General features: G+C 44.6%; 1 protein-coding gene across 9 annotated transcripts in view; it reads left to right on the top strand.

The window, feature by feature from the left end:
- PTPRS (protein tyrosine phosphatase receptor type S) overlaps positions 1-3,641 on the top strand; it is a 240,959-nt gene extending 237,318 nt beyond the window's left edge. For all 9 annotated transcript variants that reach the window (XM_075281034.1, XM_075281026.1, XM_075281006.1 and 6 more), the window contains 2 exons: positions 693-828; positions 1,662-3,641. In XM_075281034.1, coding sequence (XP_075137135.1) covers positions 693-828; positions 1,662-1,730 — 205 coding nt within the window. In that variant the 3' untranslated portion in view covers positions 1,731-3,641. The remainder of the gene's footprint in view (positions 1-692; positions 829-1,661) is intronic.
- The last annotated feature ends 11,249 nt before the right edge of the window (positions 3,642-14,890 follow it).

The raw sequence follows: 14,890 nt of genomic DNA, 5'->3' as shown, positions 1-14,890 counted from the left end.
GGACTACAAGGCCCACTGTTGTTCTGCAATACTATGTATTGTGCATCTCCTGTGTCCGCAGCATCACAGTGCCATGCTATTACTGAGCTTAGCATTAACTATACTCTCTGTGCGACATAATAGTACAAGCACTCGTATGAGTGTTAAGGGGTATCACTCGTATAATATTCTGCAGTACTTTTGTATTGCAGGGTATTGTACATGTCCGTTTTACACTGATATGACATGACTTTTACATCTGCCAATAAGAACCAGCCATTAGCTGATACTAATAGGCTTCTGTGCATGGCAGTACTGGAGGTCACAGTCACGCTTCCAGTTGCCATGTCACCCCTCCAGCACCCCGTGGTTGCTTTGCAGAGAGTCGAGTTATGGGTAAAGAATACCCCTTTCCTCTGTCAAACCACTTTTAGGGTTAGCGGTTAAAAAGGGTGCCATTGAAAATTACAACGTATCCTGTAAAAAAAAATCCTAACTTTTTTGAGTTATGTCCTAGCAGCCACTCTGTGTGACCGATTGTTAGCGATCTATAAATTGCTCTTTTGACTTGGCACTAGACTGACATAATAAAACCTGTAGCTTGTATGCAAGTATGTAAAGATGTAACTGCATGTGTTGCTACTGACTTTTTTAATTACCTGTTATTTTCACTTCAGGGTCGCAAATGTTAATTTCCATTATTTTTTTTCTAGTGCTGGGGTTGGCAGAACAGGGGTATTTATTACCCTCAGTATAGTCCTAGAAAGAATGCGTTACGAAGGTGTGGTAGATGTTTTTCAAACCGTAAAAATGCTACGAACTCAAAGACCCGCAATGGTGCAGACAGAGGTATGATTGAGAAAATAATCTTTTGTATAATGATACCTGCCTTCTCTTCCCAACTTCGTTTATGGTTGTAATAAATTAGATCAAAAACATGCATCACTGTAAATAAATATGCGATTGTAGGGATGCATTGCTTTAGGATTGCGTATTTCAAATGTGGATATCATGGGGGAATTTATGAAACAACCAATGCCAGAAAACTGGCATAGAAGCGCTGCATCTTTTATGTGCAACCCCAAATTGCACCTAAGATGTCCTTTGTATGAGCCCCACTTGATCTTTTTGAAAACAGTGGAAAGAGCAGTGCAGGGGTTAAGATAGGTCAGGACAGGGGAGTATCAGCCCATCAGATTTACTATAATTCACACCAAGACACTGAATGGTGTAGATATCAGTTCTGGCCCACAAGTCCTCTAAAGACACAACCAGAATTATTAAGACCAGTCTTTATAAATCATTCTCCGTATGTATAATGTTCTCTTTTATATGTATCATGTGGACATAAAGTTGACAAGGCTTGATAGCTGTATGATAAGGAAATAGTAACATCCTGTTGTCAGTTTTTCCCTGAAGAAGTAACAGTGAAAGAGCACAACATAAGAGCTGTAAGAAATATGCTCCAGCATTGTTATTCCATAAGGAGTGCAGGTATTTACTATACTAAACAATACGTCAGAAGAGCTATAATTGTAACCAATACATAGTGCCAGGTATGGAGGTATGGGTCAGGCACATATCCTGATGCTTGCTGACCTCTAGGAAACTACTAAAGAGATGTTTTGTTGTTATAAGTAAGGTGTAAATCTATTAATTGTGGTATTTTATTTCCATCTTAGGATGAATACCAGTTTTGCTACCAGGCCAGTTTGGAGTATCTGGGCAGCTTTGATCACTATGCAACATAAGAAGCCATCTTAAATGAACATGGTCAACCACAGACGTCATTGCAGTTTCTGCTGACCCTCTTTAAAGGCCTGAACTCTAAAACTGAAAGACTCTAGCACCAGGGGTGGGAAGTTTAACACATTTTTACAGATGTCACATTCAGAACTCTGTGGTGTAAAGAGACTTTCTGAGACTTGGGTGACTTCTATTTTAAAATGCTTTTAATGTGATACTTCAATCACTGTTCTTGAATATACATGGATCTTGTACCAAAAGTGGTAATCCCAGCTTGTGTAACAATGTATGTTCTTTCATAAGAGGATAGCAGGAACTGATGTTGCATCCTTGAGGCTCATTTTATTTTCAGATTCTTGAAGTAGAACTGTTCAGACAGAATAACTGCAATGTTTGTGATCTGGTAAATTTAGAGTTATTTATGCGTGTGTTGTAACTTTACCAAGAGCCCTTGAAGAAGAAAAAAAACAAAAACTTGGGCACGTGTAAAATTAAGCAGGCTGCTGGTGAAAACCATGGCTGGATAAATCGTAAGTCACCCACTGAGCCACCACCACCTGCCTCTGCCTTGCAACATTCCTAGAAATTGTGGTTATTTTACGACCGATTACTAACAATTTGCACATATCTTTATTTAAGCCCTACAGAAGGTTTCAGCCTATCTTATCTCTCCTAGAAGATTTGACATAAGATATGTTTAATTTTCTTAAAGTTCTTTGGTTGATTGTAAATTAGAGAGGAGATAGGGTAGGAATATGCTGCACATAGACGTCCAGCAGTTAAGTGACTGTGGCCAATTATGTGTTTTTACTTATTTATTTTTTATTATTATTTTTTTAATGTCCACATTGCAGTGTGTCCAAAATCCAAAGTGCAGCTTGTATATTTCAAAATGTACATCAGTAGCTTGCTTTTAAGTATTGTATCTGTATCCATTTAAGTGACATTACAATTAGACCCCTTTTTATATTGTATTGCCTTTTTGTAAAGAGAAAACTATCAATGTAATGAAGAGGCATTCTACAGTTCATATTCTGTTCAAAGACTGTCTATTTTTTCACTGTAGAGATGTTATAGGCAATGGCTACTAAACACACCAGTAAGCTGCTCTTCTTCGGTCTACTTTTTCTACTCCAGATAATAAATCCCCTCAGATTGTTCATAGAGATTAGAGACAATTTAGCACATCATTCCACCTGACTATAAAACTTGGGCTTATAATAAATGTACCAAAAATATTTATTTACTTAAAAAGAAAATTAAAAAAAAACAAAAACCTAAAACAAACCAATGTAAATAGAATAACAACTCATCTCACCATCCCCTTACCTTTCATGGACCTGACCATACAGTACATATATGACTCACAGAAATTCTCTGATGTCCTTCTTTTAGGAGAGAAGAGTTGGAAGGGTTAAAACATTAGGAAACGTTCTAAAACCTTGAACAGATTGTAATTTGCAGCCACTCAGTTATAACCAAATTGACCAACATGTATAAATAACATGATCAACCCAGAATAGCGGTACAAAGGAATGTGTGTAATGCAGAAATGTGCGTATTTTGTAAGACTTCTTTCTATGTGGAACAATCTGCTCTTCCCATAATACACAAATAAAAGCCCGTATTTCTAAAGAACCACTGTAACATGAGAAGCAACACTCCGAATGTGCAGACAGTGATGGTACTATGTGCGGACATATACAAAAGATTATCGGGGAAGAGACATGTGGTCGCTGCATTCAGTAACACTGAAACTACTTTTAACAACTAAATTTCAATCCTCTGTTCATCTTAATTGTAAAGTGCAACTGTCAACTCTTTATAACTGTAATTGAAACAGCAATGAAATGTGATTTACTCACCATAATGTATGTAGAAATATCAACTTTGTATTAAAGAAGTCAAAATGACTCCGTTGATTAATATGGTTTCTGATAAATGTGCTGTAAAAAATAGCGAACAAGGCTATGAGTTGATGTTCCTGTACCTGTATTTCTAAGCAACAGCGATCTATCATTTCCATAACAGGCCATGCTTGGTGACGTATCTGAGTGACATTAGCAGGTCCTTTATTGGCCTGAGCACTCACATGTGGTGCAGGACATCTGGTGACAACTTCACGGCATGCACCAGATTAACAATGGTGTCGGACACCAGAGCACCGAAGACTGGCAAGTATGATATGTTATTTTTAGGTTTCACCATCTCTGGCCTCCTCTATGAGTTGTAAAAATCCCTGTAAAACCCCTTTAAGGCTAAAGCCCCACAAAGCGGGAACGCAGCTTTTTTTTGTTGCAGATTTTTTTGCGGTTTTTTGAGCCAAAGCCAGGAGTGGATTGAGCAGAAGGTAGAAGTATAAGTACTAGAGATGAGCGAGTACTATTCAAAATTCCAGTTTCAAATAGCACGCACCTATAGGAATAAATGAACGTCGCTTCCATTCAATCCTATGGGTGCGTTCTATTCGAAACGGCCATTTCGAATAGTACTCGCTCATCTCTAATAAGTACTTTAACTATATCTGCCATTCTTCTCGTATCCATTGTTGGCTTTGGCTCAAAACAACGCAACAAAATCTGCAACAAAATAGGCTAAGGCCCCACGTTGTGGAAACGCAGCTTAAGGGTGCATTCACACTGAGTAAACGCTAGCTTATTTTGTAGAGTAAAATTACACTTGTAAATTTTGCTATCCCATTGACTTCAATGACATTTTACAGGCGTATTTTTACAGGCGTATTTTTACACTTGTAAAAAAATATCATTGAAGTCAATGGGATAGCAAAATTTACAAGTGTAATTTTACTCTACAAAATAAGCTAGCGTTTACTCAGTGTGAATGCACCCTAAGGGTGCATGCACACTACGTAACGCCGGGCGTGTATGAGAGCCGTACACGCCGGCGTTACAGCAGGGCTGCCGAACACTTCCCATTCACTTCAATGGGAGCGCTCGTAAACGCCGCTGTTACGAGCGCTCCCATTGAAGTGAATGGGAAGTGTTCGGCAGTCTGCTGTAATGCCGGCGTGTACGGCTCTCATACACGCCCGGCGTTACTCAGTGTGCATGCACCCTAAGGGTGAGTTCACCTGGCAGGCAGAAAAAAATCTGCTTCAGGAATTGAGAAACTTTTTTTGATGTGGTTTTTGGCATGACAGTTTTTGTCACGGTTTTTGACGCAGTTTGTCATTTTTATTTTTTTTTATTTTATTTTTTTTTTGCTCGAGCACACTGTATGTGCAAAAACCGTGCCAAAAAAACCGCATCACATTTTTTGATTGACTTTGATCTCCTATTGACTTCAATGGGTTTTTCCATGCGGAAACCGCCTGAAGATAGGCCATGTCGCCTTTTTTTCCACTAGCTGAAAAAAAAACACTAGAGGAAAAAAAAACTGTGGCTCTCATAGAAATGAGTGGGAGGCATTTATCAGGCAGATTTTGAGGCGTTTTCTGCATCAAAAGCCACCTGCAAAAACCTCTGTGTGAACTGACTCTTATACTTATGTGTTGTAACTATATACAGGGCTGTAAACTAACTCCTTTGTGTAAATTCAGCTATAAATAACATTGTTTGATTTCTCCCGGCCATCAATTTGGTGACCTCAATTAGATCCAAGGATCCCTCGGTTCGTCTGTGACAAAGACAACAAAGTAATGGAGACTATAATTTCAATAATCCTCCACTTGCGTTGCCCACAAAGGATATGAGATTAGTTGGGGTTCATTTGTTTTCAAGCTCAGCACAGGGTGTCATTAACCCTTTACACTTTTAACATATAACATAGTACAATACTGATACAATAAACGACAGGGAATTCCAGTACAATATGAATACAGTAAGATAAACTTGATTACAAATCTTATGTTGCCATATATAAACACCATATGCAGCATCCTGGAGTAAGTGGCTATTTACAAGTTTGTCCATTGTACCTGCAGGTTGTGTTAGTATGTCCAGTCTTACATGTTTTATGTTCAGTGTCAGTGTTATGCAGCTTTTCCTGTTTTTCCCCCTTTCAGTTTGAATCTAGTGCCTTGGTTCAGCTCTGACCAATCACAGGCCACTGGGCGGGGTTTTAAGAACACTATAGTGTTCCCAGTGACCGTTCCTGTATCAGTCTAGTGTGAGCAGCCATCCTGCACAGTGTATGCTGTGCTGTGCAGAGGGAGATCCCAGACAGGACTCTAACGGTCACCAGTACAGCCTCTAGGAGGACTGCTTCATACCCCAGGCTCATCCAAAGACAGTCACTGAGATAGGGAGATTATTTGGTGCGTCTCTGAGAGACATCTGCCAGCCGTGCCAGTAGGATTGACGGAGGACCCTGACAGAAGTAACTTGTTCGGGCCTAGTCTTCAGGTACCCAGCTCCCTGTCAGGTCTCTTTACCCTGCTACAGCCCCTGCCATCTTACACAGGGAGTGGTATGAGAGGAGGAGGAGTGGTGGAGGAATATTATCGCAGAGTCTGTGATTTCCCTGGTCAGCCTCCTATGACCAAGGCATGGCAACTAGAGATGAGCGAACACTAAAATGTTCGAGGTTCGAAATTCGATTCGAACAGCCGCTCACTGTTCGAGTGTTCGAATGGGTTTCGAACCCCATTATAGTCTATGGGGAACATAAACTCGTTAAGGGGGAAACCCAAATTCGTGTCTGGAGGGTCACCAAGTCCACTATGACACCCCAGGAAATGATACCAACACCCTGGAATGACACTGGGACAGCAGGGGAAGCATGTCTGGGGGCATAAAAGTCACTTTATTTCATGGAAATCCCTGTCAGTTTGCGATTTTCGCAAGCTAACTTTTCCCCATAGAAATGCATTGGCCAGTGCTGATTGGCCAGAGTACGGAACTCGACCAATCAGCGCTGGCTCTGCTGGAGGAGGCGGAGTCTAAGATAGCTCCACACCAGTCTCCATTCAGGTCCGACCTTAGACTCCGCCTCCTCCGGCAGAGCCAGCGCTGATTGGCCGAAGGCTGGCCAATGCATTCCTATGCGAATGCAGACTTAGCAGTGCTGAGTCAGTTTTGCTCAACTACACATCTGATGCACACTCGGCACTGCTACATCAGATGTAGCAATCTGATGTAGCAGAGCCGAGGGTGCACTAGAACCCCTGTGCAAACTCAGTTCACGCTAATAGAATGCATTGGCCAGCGCTGATTGGCCAATGCATTCTATTAGCCCGATGAAGTAGAGCTGAATGTGTGTGCTAAGCACACACATTCAGCACTGCTTCATCAAGCCAATACAATGCATTAGCCAGTGCTGATTGGCCAGAGTACGGAATTCGGCCAATCAGCGCTGGCCAATGCATTCTATTAGCCCGATGAAGTAGAGCTGAATGTGTGTGCTAAGCACACACATTCAGCACTGCTTCATCAAGCCAATACAATGCATTAGCCAGTGCTGATTGGCCAGAGTACGGAATTCGGCCAATCAGCGCTGGCTCTGCTGGAGGAGGCGGAGTCTAAGATCGCTCCACACCAGTCTCCATTCAGGTCCGACCTTAGACTCCGCCTCCTCCGGCAGAGCCAGCGCTGATTGGCCGAAGGCTGGCCAATGCATTCCTATGCGAATGCAGACTTAGCAGTGCTGAGTCAGTTTTGCTCAACTACACATCTGATGCACACTCGGCACTGCTACATCAGATGTAGCAATCTGATGTAGCAGAGCCGAGGGTGCACTAGAACCCCTGTGCAAACTCAGTTCACGCTAATAGAATGCATTGGCCAGCGCTGATTGGCCAATGCATTCTATTAGCCCGATGAAGTAGAGCTGAATGTGTGTGCTAAGCACACACATTCAGCACTGCTTCATCAAGCCAATACAATGCATTAGCCAGTGCTGATTGGCCAGAGTACGGAATTCGGCCAATCAGCGCTGGCCAATGCATTCTATTAGCCCGATGAAGTAGAGCTGAATGTGTGTGCTAAGCACACACATTCAGCACTGCTTCATCAAGCCAATACAATGCATTAGCCAGTGCTGATTGGCCAGAGTACGGAATTCGGCCAATCAGCGCTGGCTCTGCTGGAGGAGGCGGAGTCTAAGATCGCTCCACACCAGTCTCCATTCAGGTCCGACCTTAGACTCCGCCTCCTCCGGCAGAGCCAGCGCTGATTGGCCGAAGGCTGGCCAATGCATTCCTATGCGAATGCAGACTTAGCAGTGCTGAGTCAGTTTTGCTCAACTACACATCTGATGCACACTCGGCACTGCTACATCAGATGTAGCAATCTGATGTAGCAGAGCCGAGGGTGCACTAGAACCCCTGTGCAAACTCAGTTCACGCTAATAGAATGCATTGGCCAGCGCTGATTGGCCAATGCATTCTATTAGCCCGATGAAGTAGAGCTGAATGTGTGTGCTAAGCACACACATTCAGCACTGCTTCATCAAGCCAATACAATGCATTAGCCAGTGCTGATTGGCCAGAGTACGGAATTCGGCCAATCAGCGCTGGCTCTGCTGGAGGAGGCGGAGTCTAAGATCGCTCCACACCAGTCTCCATTCAGGTCCGACCTTAGACTCCGCCTCCTCCGGCAGAGCCAGCGCTGATTGGCCGAAGGCTGGCCAATGCATTCCTATGCGAATGCAGACTTAGCAGTGCTGAGTCAGTTTTGCTCAACTACACATCTGATGCACACTCGGCACTGCTACATCAGATGTAGCAATCTGATGTAGCAGAGCCGAGGGTGCACTAGAACCCCTGTGCAAACTCAGTTCACGCTAATAGAATGCATTGGCCAGCGCTGATTGGCCAATGCATTCTATTAGCCCGATGAAGTAGAGCTGAATGTGTGTGCTAAGCACACACATTCAGCACTGCTTCATCAAGCCAATACAATGCATTAGCCAGTGCTGATTGGCCAGAGTACGGAATTCGGCCAATCAGCGCTGGCTCTGCTGGAGGAGGCGGAGTCTAAGGTCGGACCTGAATGGAGACTGGTGTGGAGCGATCTTAGACTCCGCCTCCTCCAGCAGAGCCAGCGCTGATTGGCCGAATTCCGTACTCTGGCCAATCAGCACTGGCTAATGCATTGTATTGGCGTGATGAAGCAGTGCTGAATGTGTGTGCTTAGCACACACATTCAGCTCTACTTCATCGGGCTAATAGAATGCATTGGCCAGCGCTGATTGGCCGAATTCCGTACTCTGGCCAATCAGTGCTGGCCAATGCATTCTATTAGCTTGATGAAGCAGAGTGTGCACAAGGGTTCAAGCGCACCCTCGGCTCTGATGTAGCAGAGCCGAGGCTGCACAAGGGTTCAAGCGCACCCTCGGCTCTGATGTAGGAGAGCCGAGGGTGCACTTGAACCCTTGTGCAGCCTCGGCTCTGCTACATCAGAGCCGAGGGTGCGCTTGAACCCTTGTGCACACTCTGCTTCATCAAGCTAATAGAATGCATTGGCCAGCGCTGATTGGCCAATGTATTCTATTAGCCTGATGAAGTAGAGCTGAATGTGTGTGCTAAGCACACACATTCAGCTCTACTTCATCGGGCTAATAGAATGCATTGGCCAGCGCTGATTGGCCAGAGTACGGAACTCGACCAATCAGCGCTGGCTCTGCTGGAGGAGGCGGAGTCTAAGATCGCTCCACACCAGTCTCCATTCAGGTCCGACCTTAGACTCCGCCTCCTCCAGCAGAGCCAGCGCTGATTGGCCGAATTCCGTACTCTGGCCAATCAGCACTGGCTAATGCATTGTATTGGCGTGATGAAGCAGTGCTGAATGTGTGTGCTTAGCACACACATTCAGCTCTACTTCATCGGGCTAATAGAATGCATTGGCCAATCAGCGCTGGCCAATGCATTCTATTAGCGTGAACTGAGTTTGCACAGGGGTTCTAGTGCACCCTCGGCTCTGCTACATCAGATTGCTACATCTGATGTAGCAGTGCCGAGTGTGCATCAGATGTGTAGTTGAGCAAAACTGACTCAGCACTGCTAAGTCTCTGCATTCGCATAGGAATGCATTGGCCAGCCTTCGGCCAATCAGCGCTGGCTCTGCCGGAGGAGGCGGAGTCTAAGGTCGGACCTGAATGGAGACTGGTGTGGAGCGATCTTAGACTCCGCCTCCTCCAGCAGAGCCAGCGCTGATTGGTCGAGTTCCGTACTCTGGCCAATCAGCGCTGGCCAATGCATTCTATTAGCCCGATGAAGTAGAGCTGAATGTGTGTGCTTAGCACACACATTCAGCTCTACTTCATCAGGCTAATAGAATACATTGGCCAATCAGCGCTGGCCAATGCATTCTATTAGCTTGATGAAGCAGAGTGTGCACAAGGGTTCAAGCGCACCCTCGGCTCTGATGTAGCAGAGCTGAGGGTGCACAAGGGTTCAAGTGCACCCTCGGCTCTCCTACATCAGAGCCGAGGGTGCGCTTGAACCCTTGTGCAGCCTCGGCTCTGCTACATCAGAGTCGAGGGTGCGCTTGAACCCTTGTGCACACTCTGCTTCATCAAGCTAATAGAATGCATTGGCCAGCACTGATTGGCCAGAGTACGGAATTCGGCCAATCAGCGCTGGCCAATGCATCCCTATGGGAAAAAGTTTATCTCACAAAAATCACAATTACACACCCGATAGAGCCCCAAAAAGTTATTTTTAATAACATTCCCCCCTAAATAAAGGTTATCCCTAGCTATCCCTGCCTGTACAGCTATCCCTGTCTCATAGTCACAAAGTTCACATTCTCATATGACCCGGATTTGAAATCCACTATTCGTCTAAAATGGAGGTCACCTGATTTCGGCAGCCAATGACTTTTTCCAATTTTTTTCAATGCCCCCAGTGTCGTAGTTCCTGTCCCACCTCCCCTGCGCTGTTATTGGTGCAAAAAAGGCGCCAGGGAAGGTGGGAGGGGAATCGAATTTTGGCGCACTTTACCACGTGGTGTTCGATTCGATTCGAACATGGCGAACACCCTGATATCCGATCGAACATGTGTTCGATAGAACACTGTTCGCTCATCTCTAATGGCAACTGAACTGTAACTACTACCCCTATCTGCAAGCTGCCGGTGTATCTATTGTTCCAGTTAATAAAGAGTTCTCTGGTTTACACTGCAACCTGGACTCCTGAGTCGTTACTGCATCACCATCAGGGCCCTTCTGAACATCATCTCAACGGCTGAGCTAGGAGAGCCGAGGGTTTGCTTGAACCCTTGTGCAGCCTCGGCTCTGCTACATCAGAGCCGAGGGTGCGCTTGAACCCTTGTGCACCCTCGGCTCTGCTACATCAGAGCCGAGGGTGCGCTTGAACCCTTGTGCAGCCTCGGCTCTGCTACATCAGAGCCGAGGGTGCGCTTGAACCCTTGTGCAGCCTCGGCTCTGCTACATCAGAGCCGAGGGTGCGCTTGAACCCTTGTGCACCCTCGGCTCTGCTACATCAGAGCCGAGGGTGCGCTTGAACCCTTGTGCAGCCTCGGCTCTGCTACATCAGAGCCGAGGGTGCGCTTGAACCCTTGTGCACCCTCGGCTCTTCTACATCAGAGCCGAGGGTGCGCTTGAACCCTTGTGCACACTCTGCTTCATCAAGCTAATAGAATGCATTGGCCAGCGCTGATTGAAGCAGAGCTGAATCTGTGTGCTTAGCTCAACTACTCCACCGGTGTAGTTGAGCTAAACACACACATTCAGCTCTACTTCATCGGGCTAATAGAATGCATTGGCCAGCGCTGATTGGCCAGAGTACGGAATTCGGCCAATCAGCGCTGGCTCTGCTGGAGGAGGCGGAGTCTAAGGTCGGACCTGAATGGAGACTGGTGTGGAGCGATCTTAGACTCCGCCTCCTCCAGCAGAGCCAGCGCTGATTGGTCGAGTTCCGTACTCTGGCCAATCAGCGCTGGCCAATGCATTCTATTAGCCCAATGAAGTAGAGCTGAATGTGTGTGTTTAGCACACACATTCAGCTCTACTTCATCGGGCTAATAGAATGCATTGGCCAATCAGCGCTGGCCAATGCATTCTATTAGCGTGAACTGAGTTTGCACAGGGGTTCTAGTGCACCCTCGGCTCTGCTACATCAGATTGCTACATCAGATGTAGCAGAGCCGAGTGTGCATCAGATGTGTAGTTGAGCAGAACTGGCTCAGCACTGCTAAGTCTCTGCATTCGCATAGGAATGCATTGGCCAGCCTTCGGCCAATCAGCGCTGGCTCTGCCGGAGGAGGTGGAGTCTAAGGTCTGACCTGAATGGAGACTGGTGTGGAGCGATCTTAGACTCCGCCTCCTCCAGCAGAGCCAGCGCTGATTGGTCGAGTTCCGTACTCTGGCCAATCAGCGCTGGCCAATGCATTTCTATGGGGAAAAGTTAGCTTGCGAAAATCGCAAACTGACAGGGATTTCCATGAAATAAAGTGACTTTTATGCCCCCAGACATGCTTCCCCTGCTGTCCCAGTGTCATTCCAGGGTGTTGGTATCATTTCCTGGGGTGTCATAGTGGACTTGGTGACCCTCCAGACACGAATTTGGGTTTCCCCCTTAACGAGTATATGTTCCCCATAGACTATAATGGGGTTCGAAACCCATTTGAACACTCGAACAGTGAGCGGCTGTTCGAATCGAATTTCGAACCTCGAACATTTTAGTGTTCGCTCATCTCTAGTGTAGACCTCTTTTCCTGTCAAATCAATTTGTTAAGTTTAGTATGCATTTCCCTCTTTTAGGAACAGTGTGCTGTGTCCGATAGGCCCCCATGAGCTTCTTTGCCTAGTATAAGATGTGAAACATGCCTTTAAATTCCAGAATATGCTTCATATTGGCATTGACAAACCCTGTGCACTTTTCAGATGAGAGCATCTTTCTAGAAGGACCCCAAGTTCTCACACTTCCACAGCATGTGCTTAAAACGAGCATTATCTACTCCACAGTATGAACAATTAGAGTTCTGTTGTACCTCAAGTCTAAAAGGTGAGTCTGGGGTTTATATGGTCTATGCAGAAGTAGTAGAAGAATACAACTCTTGTGGACGACGGGGATGAATATCTCACCTTTGCAGCTACTAACTCTCCTACTTCACAACGCTCCCTGCGCTTTGAGTTGCTCGGTGAGAAAAGCGCATTACAAATGTTTAACTGCAAAGACAGGAGAAGGAAAAGATAACGGCGGAGGTGCTACTTTTATTTACATGACCAAATAAACCTGTGCTCAGTCCAAACATAACTATTAGTAGAAAAAAGTAGAAAAAATATACTTGGCACTCACCCAGTGCATAAAATCCAAACTTTATTGTTGAAGTCCAAGTAGAAATTACATACACGGGAGGAGGCACACTCAGAGGAAGAGCGACAGCTGTTTCGTGCTGTTTAGCACTTTTTCAAGCTCAGAATGGGATTAAAACATGCCGGCAGGTTTCTGTCTCCTACCCCTGTTTTTTTGCAGGAAATGGAAACCTGCAGAACGGAGTGCGGGCGCGGATGTGAACGAGCCCTTACCAAGGATACATTACAATTAACCACAATACTGCAAGCACAACAGCAGATTCTCAAATATCCAGAATAATTCTACAATATATACAAATACACATTTATTCTAACAGATAATAATATAATAATACATTTTATTTATATAGTGCCAACATATTCCGCAGCGCTGTACAATTTGTAGGGTTAAAATACAGACAGATACATTACAAAGAGAATCATTTCACACAATGGGACTGAGGGCCCTGCTCGCAAGAGCTTACAATCTATGAGGTAGAGGGGGTGACACAAGAGGTAGCAGGGGCGGCATTACTTATACAGGGGTCAGACACTTCTGTAATAGAGGTGACTGTCATTACACAAACATAAAACTTTATGAGCCGTCACCAGTCGTGTCCTGTAACATGTGGATACATAACAGATACACATTTGTTTATATAGATGTTTGTTTCCTTTGTGTGAATTGGAATAACAAAAAAAAAAAAAAAAACTGAAAAAAAAAATGCTAATACACAGAAAACTCCAAAAATAGGCCAGATTAAATAATTGGCACCTTTTCGTAATTGTGGGTACAAAACTTTATATCAAGCAAGTGATGCTCATTGAAACTCACCGGTGGTTATCTCCCTGGGCAGAAGAGGAAAAATTGATGAAGTGTTGAAACGCAGGATAGTCCGGATGGTGGATAAGAAGCCTCAGTCAAGTTCCAAAGAGACTCAAGCTGCCCTGCAGGCATCAGTGTCCGCGCAAACTATCTAACTATTTTGACATTAGAATGAGAGATATCGGTGAATTCAGCGCATTGTCGACTTTCTAGCAGTATGTTATACTGCATATCTCTGAGGACATGAAAGAAAGTACAACCATATTTCAGATTGCCTCAAAATCTGCTAGGTAAATAGTATCTAGGGTACGTGCAACAGGCATATTTTACTCAAACTGGAAAGCATTATGGGTAGGGACAAAAATAAAACCCTTTGTTTCTTTCTGAAACTGATAACATACCAAGTCCATCCAGTATACATTATATAGCGTGGTCCACGGTAATCAGTAGAGATGGTCGAACTTCTCAAACATGAAATGAATCTTGAGTTTGGCCTGCTCAGGTACCTGATTTGTTTTGGGTTAAACAACTTCAGTATGAACCACACCTTAAATTGGCTTAAAAACATAGTGTAGAATACTCTTAGGGCTCCGAGGAACCTATCTATCTAATTCCAAAGCCGACGTAAAGTGAAAGTGACGATATTATATCCTAGGGTCTCTTCAGACCCCAGAGCGTAATAGGTGAAGGCTTAGGAGAGGTGTAAAAAAAAAAAATTCATACTCACCTTCCATTACCTCTTTTGGGCCTTCTCATGGTATCTCACACTCTCTTGAAGACATCCAATGCTCTTCTATGACTTCATTGGCCAGAGGTTCACAGATGAGACATGTAGTTGACCCACCAGCGGTCACATGGGCACACACAGTATCCTGACATCACCGCTAAAGCACCAGCCTCAGCACAGAAGAGCAAAGCATGTCACCAGGAGGAAAACTCAAACTTTCTGTAAAAAAAAATGCTGCATTTTTTGTTGCACTTTGATATATGTGGCCTTAGCTTAAGGAAGTTTTCACACTACCATTGGATGTCCGTTCTGATCGGGTCCGTTAACAAAAAAACAAAAAAAACAAAAAACTGCCCAAATAATAACAAACATTAACGGACTCTAACTGATATTAA

The sequence above is a fragment of the Leptodactylus fuscus genome, chromosome 1 (genome assembly GCF_031893055.1).
Source record: "Leptodactylus fuscus isolate aLepFus1 chromosome 1, aLepFus1.hap2, whole genome shotgun sequence".
In the NCBI taxonomy this organism is placed as follows: domain Eukaryota; kingdom Metazoa; phylum Chordata; class Amphibia; order Anura; family Leptodactylidae; genus Leptodactylus; species Leptodactylus fuscus.
This window is presented reverse-complemented; position numbering and strand designations above follow the sequence as displayed.